Here is a 17,030-nt window from a genome sequence, read left to right on the forward strand (position 1 = left end):
CTCCAGCTAGGGAGATGGTGATGTTTATCATTAACCAAAAGGGGCTCATTTATTGCTGGCAATGCTTCTCAGCCGTTAGTATTAGGGATGAATTTAGCCATTGCAGGGAATTTTATCTAGCTGATAGCACAACGCCTGCAGGGCAAAGCAGATTTCCTCCTTGGCCAAGTCATTTACTTCTCCCAGAGGTGAGGCCAAGTCAAATAGTGCCATATATGACTTAATGCTTTCTGGGAGCGTGAGACGCAAGCTCTCCTTGTGACAGGGTTACCCTCACTGTTAAATAAATTGCGCCTTATTCCAGTCTAATTTGTCTAGCTTCAGCTTCCCCTTTGGATCTGGTAATACTTTTGTCTGCTAGATTGAAGACTCCTCTGTTCTACATCACTAGCAATTTTTAATTCAAGATTGCATGTTTTTCTGAGCTCTGCTCTAGTTCGAACAGAGACGTCCTATGATCTGTGTTATACAGGGCAGGCTGGGTGACCACAGTGGACCCTTCTAGCTTTATGACCTATGACCGGTGTGTTTGTCATGTTGCTGCTCCTTGGTAGCAGCAACGGTTTTATTATGGCTGCAGTCAGCTTTTCAAGACAGCCTTCTTTCTGCTGTAAGGGCAGCGATAAATAACACCAGGCTCCTGCCATTAGGCGGAAGTTGTGTGCTATTAAAATACTGACCGGGTCAAAACTGCATGACACATGATAAATACTGGCCTTTCAAAGCACATTTACCAGAAGGAGGGATTTGGGTTTGGTTTTTTTTAAACACACAGGGAAAGTAGGGGGTAGGTGTGTTAATACCGTTTCCAAACTTGGATCCATAAAGAAATATGGATTTAGGGGCAATTCTTTTGGCCTAAGAGACTTCACCAAGATCACAATGCAAGTCAGCAGCAGAGCTAGGAAGCAGTTCTACTATGCTATCCTTTGCGCCATCTACTGACTGGTGCCTTCAGGAAAGTGTTCTCTTGTCCTCGCCGGTCTGGTTTTAGCAATGGGGTCATGTGACAGCGCTGGAATTCCAGTCTCCCATGGGAATGTTTGCTGTACCTCTTTGCATGCTAATAAGCAAGCCGTTCTGCCAACACCCAGCCAAGCAGGGAACTCACTTTTGTCAAGCTACAGTGAGCAGAGTTGTATTCCACAGATTCCTGTGTTTGAAGGCAAGAATTGTGGAAGATTTTCCTCACATGCTTTCAGTCTCCAGCGTCTTTGCTTTCCAGGAGCAAACAAATTTACAGACAAAGCACAGCCTTGGATGTTTTTCCCCAAAATTTTATTTCCAGAGATTGAACTTCAATTTCAAGTACAATTTTCCATTCCTGTGCCCTTTCCCCAGATAAAGCAAATGCAGGGGGGAAATAAAATACATTTCACTACAGTGATCAGTAAAAAATAAATATTATAAAACTCCTGGACATCAAGACTTCGTCATATTTTAAAAGAGCTGGTACAGACGATTTTCTTCCCCACCAAAGATTTGATCAATAGAGGAGAAATGAAAGAGTTCTGTCCCCACAGTATTCAGGTGGGGATGGAGCTAATTCTCTTTAAAATATATTCAGGACTTCAACAACAATAAAAACCCACACAATTACTGCCTTATAATAAATTACTATGTACATTTGTGATACATCTGCCAATTGAGTGTTCTCTTGTTCACATTTCAATTGCAGAACAGAACAGCTTCGCGAGTCTCCGGTCTCGTACACCACAGCTACAGATGAGCTACAGTCCATTTTGCCATGTGGCTTCTTGCTTGGTGCTTTTGCTCTCTCAAACCCATGAGTTGTGCCAACAAATGTGCAAACAAAAGATGGTGTCATGGAAGTCATGCCAGGTGTAGTCACAGCATCAGATAAGGTGCCATGTTTAAAAAACCCTTGGGAAGGGCCAGAGCACTCTTGGAGTGAAGGCTATGCCTAGTGGCAAAGCTTCTGGGTTTTTTCCCAGTTTTGCATGTGTTGGGATAAGGTACCATATGGGTTGATTCCTAGCTACTCTCTCTCCTTGCGCCACTCCGGGGGTGGGATGGGGGTGTGTGGTGCTGATGGCCTCATAATGGAGCCATTCTTTGGCTGCAGAGGTTGCAGCAATACACTGCCACTCAAATCAGCCACAGCGGCTAGGCCTGAGCTTAGGCACTCCCTCCTCCAGGGGCTGTGAGCAGCCACAATGCGAGAGAGACTAGAGCTCCAACAAGGCACTTCTGAGCACGGCTGGGAAGCCACTGTTTAGCCTTTACCCACTCTAGTCACAGGACCGAGTTCAGATACTTCTAAGAATGCTGATGCAATCAGAATTAGGGACCCAATGGCTCGAAAACAGTCAAGTGCCCCTCTGCTTTGACCCACGCAATAGCTCCCACATGCTACTGTGCCCGAATAGCACTGGTGAATACAAGGACTGCTCTACTGGCCCTCCTGGGGCACGCAAGTGACTCGTTTGTCATTCCAAGACTCGAACACAAAGAAGCCGAAATATCAAGGTCTGGCACTGTGAAATGCTGAGCCCCTTTCAGTTCCCAGGGAAGTCAGTTGCATCTCTCAGGAGGCATTCAGTGCCTCGCAGGATCAGGCCTCTAGAGAGGGAGCTTCAAGGTGCAGGACTTGCTTCAGCAGTTCTCATTAGTCTGCTTCTCCAGGGGCACACTTTGAAGGTGAGGCTTATTTTCACAACCCTAGAGAAGGTAGGAGGCAGAATCTAGGTGCTTTCTCCGTTCCCAGACAGCTCAAGTGCGAAAACCTCAACCTTTATAAGAACATGCATTTGTAAAAAAATTAAGGCAGAAGGATCTTATCCCAGTAGTTCGGTTATTTTCTTTTCAAATGCACTCTCAGACTGAATCGTTAATTAGGACACCAATGTTAAAAACTAGTTAATCTAATGGTTATTTTAATTAAACTTCTTTATCGGAATGAGACTCAGATCATAACTTGTCAACTGATGCCATAACTTTAACTGCAAGGGCCTGATTTTGGTCTCACACCAGCTTTCCCCAGATGCTAGTCTGACTTCAGTGGTGTTACTCCAGATTGACACCACAGCAAAGAGATCAGAATCAGGTCTCAAGTGGTTCCAAACATTTGTTTTACTGTTTTGCAATAGTTTTTGATCTAGCTACGCCCGGACTGACGTAGGTGCATATGTATTAGGTCAATTTCCCTGGTCTGTCATCTGGAGTGAAGTTCTGAGCCTCAGACTTAGTCCAAGTTATGTCCAGGGAGAGGTTTTCACATTGCCAAGACAATTCACAGTTGGGTAAAGTCCCTTCACCAGCGAAGTTTAGATAGTGGGCCAAATTCCCTACCTCAGTAGGTACAACTCCAGTAAAAGCAATAAAGCTGCACCTGGGCCAAGTTCAGACCTGGTGCAACTCCACAGCCTTCAATGTAGTTACACCAGGATCCCAAACATTTAAGAGGTTATTCTTTATCCCCTGGTCTGCAAGACATTTTTCCCTTCTCAGAGGCAGGTGCTTTGTAGTGGGATAGTCATAACTTTCCTTCCTTCAGCACAGGATTCTCTGAAATGGTAAGGTCCCACTGCAGTGGGGTTTTGGTCTGGTATACTGTATGTATGGTTATACATTTCAAGTACAAGCTAGTCTGATTACTTCTATGTGAGTGTTAGAGTAGTCGGTGGTTACAATTTATAATATACAGATCTCAAATTTCAATGGGGAGCTGTTCATAATTATCTAAAATAGTCAAATAACCGATTAACACTACTCTACATTTTAGGTATCCCTGTTTTCTCAGCCTAACTCTGATGAGAAGCCAAGGCCCTTGGAGCAGGATAAAAACCCAGCTACAGTATCTGCAGAAAATATAGGACTAGGTGGTTCAATGTAAGCCATGTGCTTATGTTCAGTTAGTCACTGGCTCTTCTAAAGCGACATTTCCTGGCTGTGCCCCTGCACTGCGCCACCTCTAGAAAGGGGCGGGACGTTTTCATCTTTCGTGCAAATGCAAACGCTGTTGTTGAGAAGGTCTGAGAGCAATTTCAAATTGCCCTCCGAGATCCATTAAGAAAAAAGCCATCTGTTCTGCTCTCCTGTGTATTACAAATATACAAATAAACTTACTGTAACTATTTTCATGCCATTTCATTGGGTTAGGACAGGGGAGCCCAACCTACAGGCCACCAGAGCATTTCCTAAGGCCCACATCTTGCTTCAACACAATATATGGAATGGCCGATTCATTAGCGTTTTGTCGTTTACATCATTTTAGTTTACACGAGTGTGTAAATAGACAATACTGTACATAGAAACAACCTAGCTAAATACATATGAAACAAGCTGAACTTCAAATATAAATCAATACAGGTGCCTTGAAATCTGATTAAAATCTGTCGAATCTGTTTGGCCCACCCAAGGTTGTGCTTAAGTTCCTGTGGCCCTCCCGTGTAATAAGGTTGGGCACCACCGGTTCAAGATGTTAAGCAGCAGTTTTCAAATCAACATCTCAGTGCTTAAGATACCAATCTCAGTGCTTCTGATACTGATCTCAGCCTTCCTGGGCCTCTTCCAGAGCCACAGCCGAGGTTGGGCCCATGGGGTCGTTAGAGGAACCCCCATCGTGGGTGGCTACTGCCCTACAACTCTAGAAGAAGCAAATAACTTCGTAAATTCATGATTTTAAGCATAATAAAAATCTGAAAATGAATTTCTCAACTTAAATCCATACAGTATCTTTTTGTAAGGAATATGTACACTCACATCTACAGCAAACCCTCAAATATCTGGGAGAGTTTAAATGAAGTTTCCCCATTAACAAGCGTTAAACTTCACGTTAGTTATTACATGTGGTGTCAGAGAGCAGGCACTACATGAACACTTTGAAACACGCAGGGGAACTGCAGGAGCTGCGTTAACACTACTCCAGTTTGAAAGTGTTATTTGAAGTGACAAGACATCCCGTCGCTGTTACTTTCAAGTATAGATGATCGCAATGATGAAACCTTTAGTAAGGATTAGGCAACTCATGGATGTTAACACAGGATAAGTCTTCATTTAGGTCACAGGTGTTGCCTTTGGCAGGTTATCATGGTGACACATGAAGCTGTCATCATCTACACAATACCAAGCGTGCAGTTAAACTTTGCAGCTCCATAAGGCGACTGGGAAGAAGATGTAAGTAGTAGACCAAACGAGATAGTAGAGAGACACTATTGAATAGGAAGAGAACAAAACCATCAGGATACCTGCAACAGGAAAGTAGCACAGAAAAGTAGGTCAGATACAATTGACAAGGTTAACAAATGTAAATATGCATTTCACACACTTCCCCAAATCCCTGCCTTTCTGTCACGGAACGATTTTCTAGCAGGTTTGAGCCTGAAGGATTCTTCTGTTCACTGTTGGAAATAAGTACTTTTAAAAAACACCAGACATGGGTTGTTTAGTATGATCTGGTCTTCTCCTGCACCTTTCACAGCATGCTACTCTGTGGCAAAAGGAGCCATTGCCACCATGTCTAATGTACTTCATGATCTTAAAAGAGAAATATATAATCCATGAAAGTACAAGCTGCCAGAGATACTCTTCTATACACAAGCAAAAGCCTATTGCCTTCAAGGAGGTTGTGTTAAAGGTTGTGACAGCAAACATGGAGAATGATACTGCTAGAAGCAGATGTAATGCCCTTCCCATCTGTGCAGCATACAGCTACTCGGCAAAGATTTATCACTTCAACTGTCTCTTGTCACCCTGCCTTCCTGCAGCCCGGTGTTCAGTGCAGCTGCCAGCCTGGTGAACTAGTTTCATGACCCCACCTTTGTATACACACAAATTCTGTGCTTCTACCATTTCCATGCCATGTCTAGAAGTCAGACAAAATAATTTTCTGGCTGCTTTCATGGCTCCATTTCAGGGTTCTATAAAACAAAACAAGCCCTGGTCTCATAGACTCATAGACTCATAGACTTTAAGGTCAGAATTATCTGTGGCTGGTAAAACCCCAGAATTAATGTTTCAGGTGGAGATTTATAGAGGTATTGACTGGATATGTTGGAGTACATTTGATCTGAGCAATCAACTAGCAGGAATACAGCACAGTTCTGAAGACTGAATCCTCTTTTATTTCTTTACTAGACTTTCTTGAGGAAAAGTACTTCAAAAATAGAGCTAACAAAATTACACTGCATAAAGTGTCTGTGAATGAAAAACGCAACTGTCCATTATGAGCTGTTGGGTATTTTACACCTTCCTCCGAAACATCTGGTACTGGCCATTCCCAGAGAAAGGAAACAGAGCTAGATGGACCATTGATAGGATCTGGCGTGACACTTTCCATGCTTCTGAATCATCTAGGTTTATTTCAGGTAGGAGGGAGCACGACCTAAGAGTTTGATCATAGCCACTGAGAGTTGAGAAACTGGTTCTATTCCTAGTCAAAACATGGCCACTATGTGATCTTACACAAGTGACTTCTGTGCCTCTGCCTGTTTGCCGATCCCTAAAAACTGAGAAAATGCTCTTCCCCTTTTGTAGCGTGCATTCACAACGTCTCTGATGACAGGCACTATGGACGTTCCACGTATTCTTATTTCTACTTCTCTTAAAGAGGCACACCCTGTATTTAGGTGAGTAAAAACCCCCTCATGTTTCAAACACATGTTGAAGAACTTATACACTAGATATATATTTTAGGTTTACAGTACAAAAAAGAAATGTATATTTTCATACAGCTCCCAAGAACTCTGGTTCACATTAGTTTACCCTTTCCGTCAGCTGGGCTGAAGAATGAAGTCAAAGAAGGAACTAGACAATGAAGGGCAAGCACTACGCCTTCACTCCTTGTGTGAATTCACAGAAACAAATGAGAGCCAAAGTTTTGTGCTGGTTTGTTTTAAAACTTACCCCCTGCATAGACCATCTTTTTCCAGAGCTGGGACTCCAGTACTTTGTCATGGGGATAGAAGCCCTGGTCAACCATGAACAGGATCATTATCATGGCTACAATCCGTAGAACCACAAGGTTGCCCCCAGTCAAGAGGTATGTGCCAGTCAGGAGGGAAGAAGCATAGGGACAGGGCAGTCCTCGGTACATGAAAGGGATTCCTACAAAGAAGAAAAAGGAATGGGTGACTTTTCCTTTTAAAATTGCCACAAAGCTATAAGCCAGAGGATTCTGGGAAATAAAAGAGAATGCTTGGTTCAGCCCTAAAAAGGGACATGGACAGGTTAACCAAAAATTCAAACAGTTCTTCGCCCATTTTATTTGCAACACCTGAGATAAGAAAAATGGACACTTAAAAATCACGTTTCACCATTTACTGTGTGTATTTTTCGTTTCCCTCAGCTGGAAAACATCAACGACTAGAAAGTGGAACAAACTATCTAGGAGTTCATACTGTGCCCATCACCACAGTATCTCAATGCTGAGAAAAGGGATCACAACCAAAAAAGGGTCGTTGGCTAATTTTCTTCCCTCCTTCCCCTCGAGCAATCAGGGCTATGTTTGTTTTCTTCTTTCCTCTCTTCTCCTCCCCAACAGGTTTTTCTCCCTCTTGCTTTCCTCTCTCCCACCTACTCTTCTGTTGCTCTCGCACTCCAGCTATTGGAAGGGAAAATGCAGATGTTCAACGAGTCTTGGAGCACTGGGGAAATCCCAGATGACTGGAGGGAAGCCAATGTTGGGCCAGTTTTAAAAAGGGTAAACAGGCTGAGCCAGGTAGTTATAGGCCTGTCTGCCCGACATCGGCCCAGGTAAGATCTTGGGGTGGCTGATATGGGACCCTATTAATAAAGAATTAAAAGAAGGTAATGTAATTAATGCAAATCAACATGGGCTTATGGAAAATAGATCCTGTCTCACTAATTTGATAGCATTTTGATGAGACTACTTTTATTAACCAAATTTATTACAGAAGTGTAAGTAAATTACATTAGCACTGTAACGCATGTGACTTGGTATTACACAACATTGTAATTCAACAACTAGAGCAATATCAAATGAACATGGCACATATTCAATGGACTAAAAACTGGCTAACGTATAGTTTCCAAATGTAACTGTAAATGGGGAACCGTCATCAAGCGGGTGTGTTTCCAGTGGGGTCCAACAAGGGTTGGTTCTTGGCCCTGCCCCCACATTTTTATCAATAACCTGGGAGAAAACATCAAATCACCACTGATAAGTTTGCAGATGACACAAAAATTAGGCGAGTAGTAAATAATGAAGGGGACAGGTCACTGATACAGTTTTGAAAGTTTAATGTGTTGTTAACAACACAGAGAGTCTTTCAACTTTAGTGTCTCTAACACATACACAGCATCTCACCCACTCTCTCCCACAGAGAGAGAAACTATATCTTCTGAAAGAAAAACCTGCTGGCGTGGGACAGAGAAACCAGGAAACTCCACAAGGAGAACATGGTGGCCCTGAGGAGTCTGAACCCTTCCTACTGCTCCCCAGCCCCCAGGTGCTGACCTGCTCTCCCTCCTCCCCGGCCGCAGAGATCCATCACTGGGGCCTCCCACACCTCCAAGCACTGTCACACACACAGGTGCCATCACTTGCAGCAGTGGATATGAAATAGAACCAATGAGTCTGTGCTGTTTAAAAACTCACAGGGCATGGCTGCTTCTCAGCTACAGGAGTTCAAAAAGCAGGACCAGCACTTTTGTCTGATTCCATTTCCTCCCAGCAGGAGGTGCTGCCCAGCCCATGGCAGCAGAGACTAGAACAGAACCTTGAATAAACTCCTACAACTAGAAGGTGATGGACTTTCAGCCATATTATGCCCTACTTACACTCCCTTATTACTGGCTGTAGCCATGCTCCAGACCCACGCAGAGAAAGGGAGACCACGCACTTACCACTCGAGAAGAAGCACAAGCGGGAAAAGACTGCGAGCACATAGACGATCGCCAGCAAGCCATCCAGGATCCCGTGAGCCTGCAGCAGCAGAGCTGTGGCCAGACCGAATGAAGTGAAGTCAGCAAAGTCATCCAACTTGGCACCTGCAGTGAGTGAGAAGCAGCTGCTCAGCAACCACGCAACCTGATCCCAGCACCCCAAATGGCAGGAAGGGGCAGATGGATTTCCCAAGCCCAGCAGTGCTCTTGGGGCGAGTCTAGCATCACCCACTAGGGAACTCCATGGGCTGGACACAGCTAGCACCGTCGCCACGAGCACAGCATGTCCCTTCCAGAGACTAAAAGAACTACCTCCATGCCTTGCTCATGACCCGTAAGTGTCTAGACAGGGAGATTTCTGACAGCAGGGGGCTCTTCAGCCCAGCCACGGCAGAATAAGAGCGAAGAGCTGGAAGCAGAAGCTAGTCACGCCCAAGTGGAAATAAGGCCCAATTGTGTAACCGTGAAGATAACGAATACGGTGACCAGATGTCCCAATTTTATAGGGGCAGTCCCGATATTTGGGGCTTTGTCTATTACCCCCCACCCCGTCCCAATTTTTCACACTTGCTGTCTGGTCACCCTAATAACGAACCACTGGAAGAACTAAGTAAGGGACGTGGGGGGGTTACTCTCTGGCTTGGGCTCCAGTGAGGCAGGCGATGGCGGGGAAGATGTTCCAGCTTTGGCAGATGGGAAGAGTCTAGTTTTGACCTTTGATTTTACAAACCACTTGGAACAGTCAGCGAGACACATTTTAAACGGCCCCCACTTTCTGGTGCAACTCCTTTCACCTCCAGAGAGACCTGCCCTACTGCCTCCTTAGGGCCTCCCTCTGCCAAAGAGGAGACTACTGAGCCTGGAGGATAGGGAGAGGAGATGGAGCCGCTTGGCAAAGGGTTCAACTGTATTTCTGACCCATCCATGATCAAGTTCTACCTGATGAAGAAGGAACTGAGTTAGACATTCAGGGCCTGGTACCTCCCAGGGCACAAGAAGTTCAGTTTGCAAAGTGGATGAGTTTCTCAACTTCGAGAGCTCTCCTGTCCCCTCGAATGAGCCATATTGCTCCCCCTCGCCTTTCCCCAGCCCTTCCCCCACGGCCTTAGCTGAGCACTGAACTTGGCTTGTTTCACATTCAGTGCACAGCGAGACACAAGATTTTCTCTCCCTCAAGGCAACTACCAGTGTGAAACGGCACCAAGGATCACCACCACTCCCTCCCCTCCCCATCCCACACACAACAGCCTTCGAAGAGCTGGCTGAGGCGCTCGCTGGACCGGTACTGTTAATTTTCAATCAGTGCTGGAATGCTGGAGAAGTTCCAGAAGAAAGCTAGTGGTGTGCCGATATTTAGAAAGGGTAAATGAGTTGACCCAGGTAATTACAGGCCTGTCAGTCTGATCACGGAGCGGCTGATACAGGACTCAATTAATACAGAATTAAAAGTGGTGCAGGAAATTATTTTCTTAGTAAGTTTATTGCTGTTTGCCAGGACTCAGCTGCCACACAAGCATTCTTTTATCAGTCCCGAAGGCCACTTGGTGTTGGTTACATCCAAAATACAAATGTAAACAGATACACCCCCATTCAATATCCAGCAACGATACAGTGATAAGCACTGGCCAAAACACAACCAGATCAGGCCGAGGAAACACCTTCCCATGAAGGCGTGACTCCAGAGAGGTAAGGAAAAGCTCAGACAAGGAACCCTTAGAAAACCTTGCTTTTTATACACAAGTGAGGTCATTGCTAATTACTGGACCTTAGCTAAAGTCAGCTGAAGCAGTTTATATCACTTTGTCATGTTTTTCCCTAGCTACTGGTCTAAGCATTTCTAACCAATTATTTACTATGCCTGGGATCCAGTTAACACATTCACTTTATTTCTGTTGCTTATGCCAAATCTTAAATAAGAAAACTCTGGTACTTCCAGGCTCAATATAAGTCTAACACAAACAATCCTTCATTCTCATGATTTCTTTCTTTCTTTCTTTTTTTGGTCTCATGCTTCGGGCCTATCACTCATATTAAAATCCACACTCAGTTTAAAACCATAGTTTACTGGGGTCTAATGTGGGCCTATATTCCTATAGGAGGGTAATATAATCAATGCCAATCAACACGGGTAAATGGAAAGATCCTGTCAAACTAACAATCTCTTTTTTTGATGAGATTACAAGTTTGGTTGCCAAAGGTAACAGTGACTTAATATACATAGACTTCTGCAAGGCATTGAACATGGTACTGCATGTTACATGCATTAAAAGCTGCCTAACTGATAGATCTCAACATGTAATTGTAAACAGGGGATCATTGAGCCGATGTGTTTGGAATGGGCTCCGACTCTTGGCCCTACGCTGGTTCACATTTTTATCAGTGACCTGGAGGCAAACAGAAAATAATCACTAATCATGTTTGCAGAGGACACAAAATTGGGGGAGTGGGAAATAATGAAGACAGGTCATTGATACAGAGTGATCTGGATCGCGTGGTAAACTGGGCGCAAGCAAACAATATGCATTTTAATATGGCTAAATGTATCCATCTAGGAACAATGAATGTGGGCCATACAGGGCTGGCTCCAGGCACCAGCCCACCAAGCTTGTGCTTGGGGCGGCACCTGGAGGGGGGCGGCGCGGCGCTCCGGCCGCCGGGGAGAGCGGGGCCACAGCCGGGCTCGCCGCCCTGCCCCCTGCGCTCTGGCCGCCGGGGGGGAGAGCCGAGCCCCCGTCGGGGCTCACAGCCCTCCTCCTATGGCTCCGGCCGCCCTCCCACCCGGCGCCCTCCCCCCTATATAGCTATATAGCACTCCCAAGGCCCATTCGGTGTTGCTCTGGGCTGGGGCAATCGTTCACACCTGTCCAACACAGGTGTGAAATGCCACCATTCGGATTTGGGGGAGGGAGTTTATACTCACTTGTATGTAAATGACTCCCCCAAGTGCAGGGCAATGGTGAATCTGACCCCAGTGACTGTAGTGGAGGCTTTGGGTGGGCTAAAAATGTAGCACTGGGCCCCAGATCCCTGCCCATCTCATGAACTTCTCTTTTGAATATTGTATTTAGCCCTCTGCCCTTGCAAGACTGATTCTGTATTCACATATTCCTGTGGTACAGCAGGTCTGGAAAACCTAGAACCACACCATATATGCGCTCTTTGCTCTGGTCTGAAGGATGATAACAGATGAAGCCAGACTGCACTGGAAATTTGGATCTAAAATACAATTTCTCTCTGCCTCCAAGCAGACTATCCCACTAGCATGCTGCATGAGCTGATGTACAGCAATCAATATTATGGCCCAAATAGTTGGGTGGGGAAAAAAAACAAAAAACAGGTGGCAATAGAAAACTAAGGGAGGTTTCTCTCAGTTTCCCCACCAGATCATGTACAGGTTATCCAGGGAAGTTGCCTCCCAGCAGAATTAGAAGGGTTTTAAACTCACCCATCGGCAAAACTCACCACTCCCAGAGTTTCACATAGATCTTGGGACAAGAGCAAGGGCTCTTTGCAGTCAGTCTGATGGTGGAAGATGAATGGAGAGCACCCATTCACATATGTGGATCCCCACTGGAAGTGGCGTCAAGGGGAACACTGCAGCAGAGGCCTCCATTCCACAGCCTCTGGACAGGGATGCAGTATGTTTCCTCTCTCTGTCCAGAGGCAAGGGTCGAGGCCTATGTTATTTCCCCCCCACACACCGAATTTGCTCCCCACCTGTGTTTTTCATATCTACAGGTCAAACTGATATGGTTGTTTTAGTGCTTCCTAGCGGCCTGTCTGCAATGCCATCACTCACGAGAACTACTGGAGAAAACTGCTGCTGCTGACTGGCTACCAGGAGAGGCACAACGTTTGATGGCTATTGAGTTTGGGTGTTTCAATTTGCAACAAGTGCAGTGGTGGGGTAGCAATACAGCCCATGGGCTAATTTTATCCCGAGGGTGCAATTTATCCTGCCCATCAGGGATGAGTGGACCTATTATGTCTCGTTTGTTCATTAACTGGATTGACACTGCCTGTCTCACAGCCTGAGCAACAGGCCTAGTATTCTGAGCTTCTAGAGGAGGACAAGATGGAACTCACCCAGGGCTGAGCAAGCATTCAATTGCCTAGCAACCGCTCCATCCGCTAGGTCAAGCAGGAATCCAATCAGGAGCAGCCAGCAAGCACAATGGTATTGCCTAGAGGAAAAGAGCAAGGGAAGGACATTAGTGTCTCCATAGCTACGTCAGGTTCTGAGGTTTTAAACAGGCAACAAGAGCATTAATCTTCAGGGTTGCTGGGAGACACCCTGTGAAGCTGGAATGTGCATGGCTCTGCATCAGTGCAGGAGCCTGAAATCAGAGCTCACTCCCAGATGTTCTGTTACGCCTCTGCCTTTCCCACCTCCCAGGCCATAGCTCCCCCAGGGGCCGGGCCTGCCCCTCCTGGTGCCTTGTTCACCCAGGCTCTCCGGAAGGGGACGCAGCACTTACAGTGGAGGAGCAAATTCCACTCGGTGATGTGGGGGACAAAAGTCCTGTCCCATACACATGCCACTTGCTCAACCTTGGAGGAAGGTGACGATTGACCTTGACCACAGGCAAGTCAGGAGTGTGCCTGGGATGCCATGGCCTTGACCAAACCACAGTAAAGTGCGTAAGAGCTTCCCAGGGAGATCAAGCAGCCAAAACACATTTGGCAGGTGAGTGTTATACGGTGCCTCAGCAGAGTGCAATCATTTTTGCAGTGCAAAATAAGTCCCTCCCCAGCTCTCCCCCTCAATGGCCCTACGGATCTCCTGCACGGTCGTTCCAAGGGCCCCGGCGCTTTGAGTCAAGTTGTGCCTCTGTCCCTCCCGGGCGTAAGAGGAGGACAGAAATGGGTCCAGCTGCGTAACCGGATGCTGACCAGCGGTACAGTGCTGTGACTTCCTGTGCTCTGCGAGTGACGGTCAGATCCGGCCAAGCCAGGACTCATGAGCGGCAGGTCTAATAGGCGCAGCCTCCCCTAGTGCAGCCACTGCCGCCAGACCCTGGTTGCGGGTTTGGTGGGGAAATTTTTGCTTTTTATTATGCCCCATGCAGGTTCTGGGGCGGCTGAGGAGCCTGGGTTTATCAGTAACTCGCTGGACTCCAGGGAGATGACTGACGAACCCAGGAAGCGGAGTAACACATCCTGCCTCTCAGCCGCCCCCGAAGCTGCATGGGGCATTGCAAAAGCTCAGGTTCGTCTTCTGGAAGAGAGAAGAAGAGAAGAGCTTTTGACTTTGCAGCTTGGGGTCTGCGGCGGCGGCTCTAGCCAGCCTGGGGCTCCTCTAAGCAGGTGGGCGGGGGCCCTCAGGGCTCTGACTGGCATGGTGCTCCTCTGGCTGGGGGGGGCCCTCAGGGGGGTCTCAGAGCTCTGGCTGCGGAGGGGGGCAAGGGGAAGGGTGGAGTGGGGGCTAGCCTCCCCACAGTGGGGCTCCACCCACCACCCATGGCATCACTGCTTTCATAAGCACCGCATTTATTAATTCCTGTCCACCAGGCACATCTCTTAGGCTGTTGTAGTAGTACGATCTCCATTTGGTTGCTGTGAACGGGTACAAGGTGGTATCCAAACGGCAACAGAATCCCTGTCCTTCAAGGAGTATCTGTTCATCCATCATCCCCATCTACCTAATTTGTTGTGTTCACTTCACCTTGAGGGAGAAAGGGGGAGCGTCCCTCGTCCAAACAGAGTTAATACATTTCCCTGCAGGTATTCGCTGATCGCAGAGGTTCCTAGATATGATTCATAAAAAGGGCCTTACCAAATTCAGGGCTGTGAAAAACGTGTCATGCACCATGAAATCTGGTCTCCTGTGTGAAATCTATTGGGGGGCGGGGGGGAGGGTGACGGTATTGCCACCCTTCCTTCTGTGCTGCCTTCAGAGGTGAGTAGATGGAGAGCGGTGGCTGCTGGCTGGGCACCCAGCTCTGAAGGCAGTGTTGCCGCCGGTAGCACCGCAGAAGGGTGCCGTCCTTACCTCTGCGCTTCTGTTGGCAGTGGCGCTACCTTCAGAGCAGGGTGCCTGGCCAGCGGCTGCCGCTCTAATGCCCACCCTACAATAGTCTTGAGACCCCTTTTTGGGTCAGGACCTCCAGTTTGAGAAACGCTGATGTCTAAACACATCCGCGAAATTTGCTATTTATGCCATGACCAACCCGTGAAAAGTGTAAATTTCTCCACCATTTAAGTAGACCCCTATTCATAAATGGGATTTTTGGGTGCAGACCCCAAATTATGTGGTTTCATACTACTTAGAAACTACAGTAATGGGTGCTACAGAATTATCCCCAAATTAGGTACTGGGATGTCCTATTCTGTTCTCTCTTGCACAATTTTTGTTTGCACCATGGATCAAAATGTTTGTATTGTAATTTCCTCGTTTTCACTACACTGCACCCCACGAACTCCTGGCACTTTGCAGTACCAGCCAGGCTGGAACTCGGCTCCTCCAGGTACGAAAGCAGAGTCTACTACCACTTGAGCTAAGTGCCGAATAACGAGTGTGTCTGTTGATTTTATAGGCTACATTTTTTGTTTAAAAAATGCCCAAGCCTAAATATTGGGGCTATATTGCTTGACATCTCCCTTCCCCCCTCACTTTAACATTTTTAGATAACATAAATAGTGCAATAGGGAGCCATCTGTGTTACCACAGCAGAGTCATGTGCACCACAATCAGAGCTGTAGTGTGCACAGGAGCCAGCCATGCTGTAACCAGGTCACATAACGAAGCTAAAGCCTAGCACGTGACCAAGGCTCAATCACAGAGCCTTACTCTGGTCAGTGGCGCTACCCCAATTTACACTGATGAGAAACCAGCCCTTTTACTGAGCTGTAACCAAGCATCCAACTCTGGTTGTGTAGCGGCAGCTACACACTAGACTGCCACGTTGGCTTTGATCCTGGAAAATGTGTCCCTGTGATTCCTCCTCCTGAACGAAACACAGCACACAAGCCATACCATGTGGAAATAACTCCTGGGCCATGCAGTGCTATTTGTTGTTCTATTAAAGACTATTTCAAACGTTTGCCTGGAGGACAAAAGTCTGGGACAACCAGCTCTTTTCTTTTTATTCTATTTTATGAGCAGAAATGATTCCGTTTGACAAGCCCGGATGAGATTTCAGACCCCAATTTAGCAGTCTGAACGGAAGCAGATCCCTACAGTGATATCAACAGGAGCGGTATCGGAGTAGGGCTGCAGGACTGGGCATTCAATTCCAGATGCACCATATAAATTAACAAGTGATAAAGTCCAGGGAATATTTTTAGCTGGGTATCCTTACAGGACAATGTATAAGGAAAGGCCCTTTTGGCATCCTGCAGAAATTTATGGAAACTCCTACTCATACGGGCAGAAGACAACCTTGAATATATTCCCCTGTGCCTGTTTAACTCTCTTCAACCCCTTCGCTGCTTTGTTACCTCATCAGGCCTCTTTTCTTTCCTACCTACAGTGTTACTTAGCCTGGAGGAGGAGCCTTGGCAGCTCACTGATAATGCAGTGCAGAGAAATTTTATGCTACATGGGCCAATTCTTATCCTGAGTTACAGTCCAGACATTCCACTGAAGTCCACAAGGGAGCAGAGGGTGTAAATCATGGCAGGACATAGCTCAGAAATTCCTTGAGGCAACAGCCATCCCTCATCAGCTCTGATAGCCCTCACCTTGGAGATGTCAGGGGAGGAATGCAACCCGGTCACCTTAGGCCACGCCCACACGGGGGCAAAGTGTCACGTTTTGAAATGCACATGTGTTAGCTAGCTAATGGTTTGTCTACACAGCACCGCAGTGCAGCTAAGGGGGTACAAACTGCAGAGCGCACCAGAGCTGCGCTTTAGCTGTCCCCTGTGCACACTGTGGGTGTGAACTAAAAGGTTCCTAGTTCACATTAACACAGTCCTGTTGGAAAGACGACTGGATTCACGTGCACTAGGTCCCTTTTGGTTTGCAGCAGGAGCGTCCACATAGGGCAATTAGTGTGCAGCTCTTTGGTGCGCTCCGCCATTCACACCCCTGTAGTCTTTTCAAATGTAAACATGGCCTTAGTGGCCCTGACTCTTCCCCCAGTGGAGCAAATGGAAGTTTTGCCATTGATTATAATGAGGATTCCCTGTCCCTCCCTCCACCCCTGCCAATTATGCAG

The 17,030-nt window shown here is 46.7% G+C and overlaps 1 protein-coding gene across 3 annotated transcripts in view; it reads right to left on the reverse strand.

Annotated features, from left to right (window-relative positions):
* Positions 1-1,261: 1,261 nt before the first annotated feature.
* The window catches only part of TMEM269 (transmembrane protein 269), a 33,355-nt gene continuing 17,586 nt past the window's right edge, over positions 1,262-17,030 (reverse strand). For all 3 annotated transcript variants that reach the window (XM_026659949.1, XM_024215682.3, XM_024215680.3), the window contains exons 4-7: positions 12,955-13,052; positions 8,830-8,973; positions 6,868-7,068; positions 1,262-5,210 (exon numbers count right to left, since the gene is read on the reverse strand). In XM_026659949.1, the coding sequence (XP_026515734.1) occupies positions 5,101-5,210; positions 6,868-7,068; positions 8,830-8,973; positions 12,955-13,052 (553 nt within the window). In that variant the 3' untranslated portion in view covers positions 1,262-5,100. The remainder of the gene's footprint in view (positions 5,211-6,867; positions 7,069-8,829; positions 8,974-12,954; positions 13,053-17,030) is intronic.

Source organism: Terrapene carolina, unplaced genomic scaffold (assembly GCF_002925995.2).
Source record: "Terrapene carolina triunguis isolate 2854851 unplaced genomic scaffold, T_m_triunguis-2.0 Scaffold714, whole genome shotgun sequence".
NCBI classification, from domain to species: domain Eukaryota; kingdom Metazoa; phylum Chordata; order Testudines; family Emydidae; genus Terrapene; species Terrapene triunguis.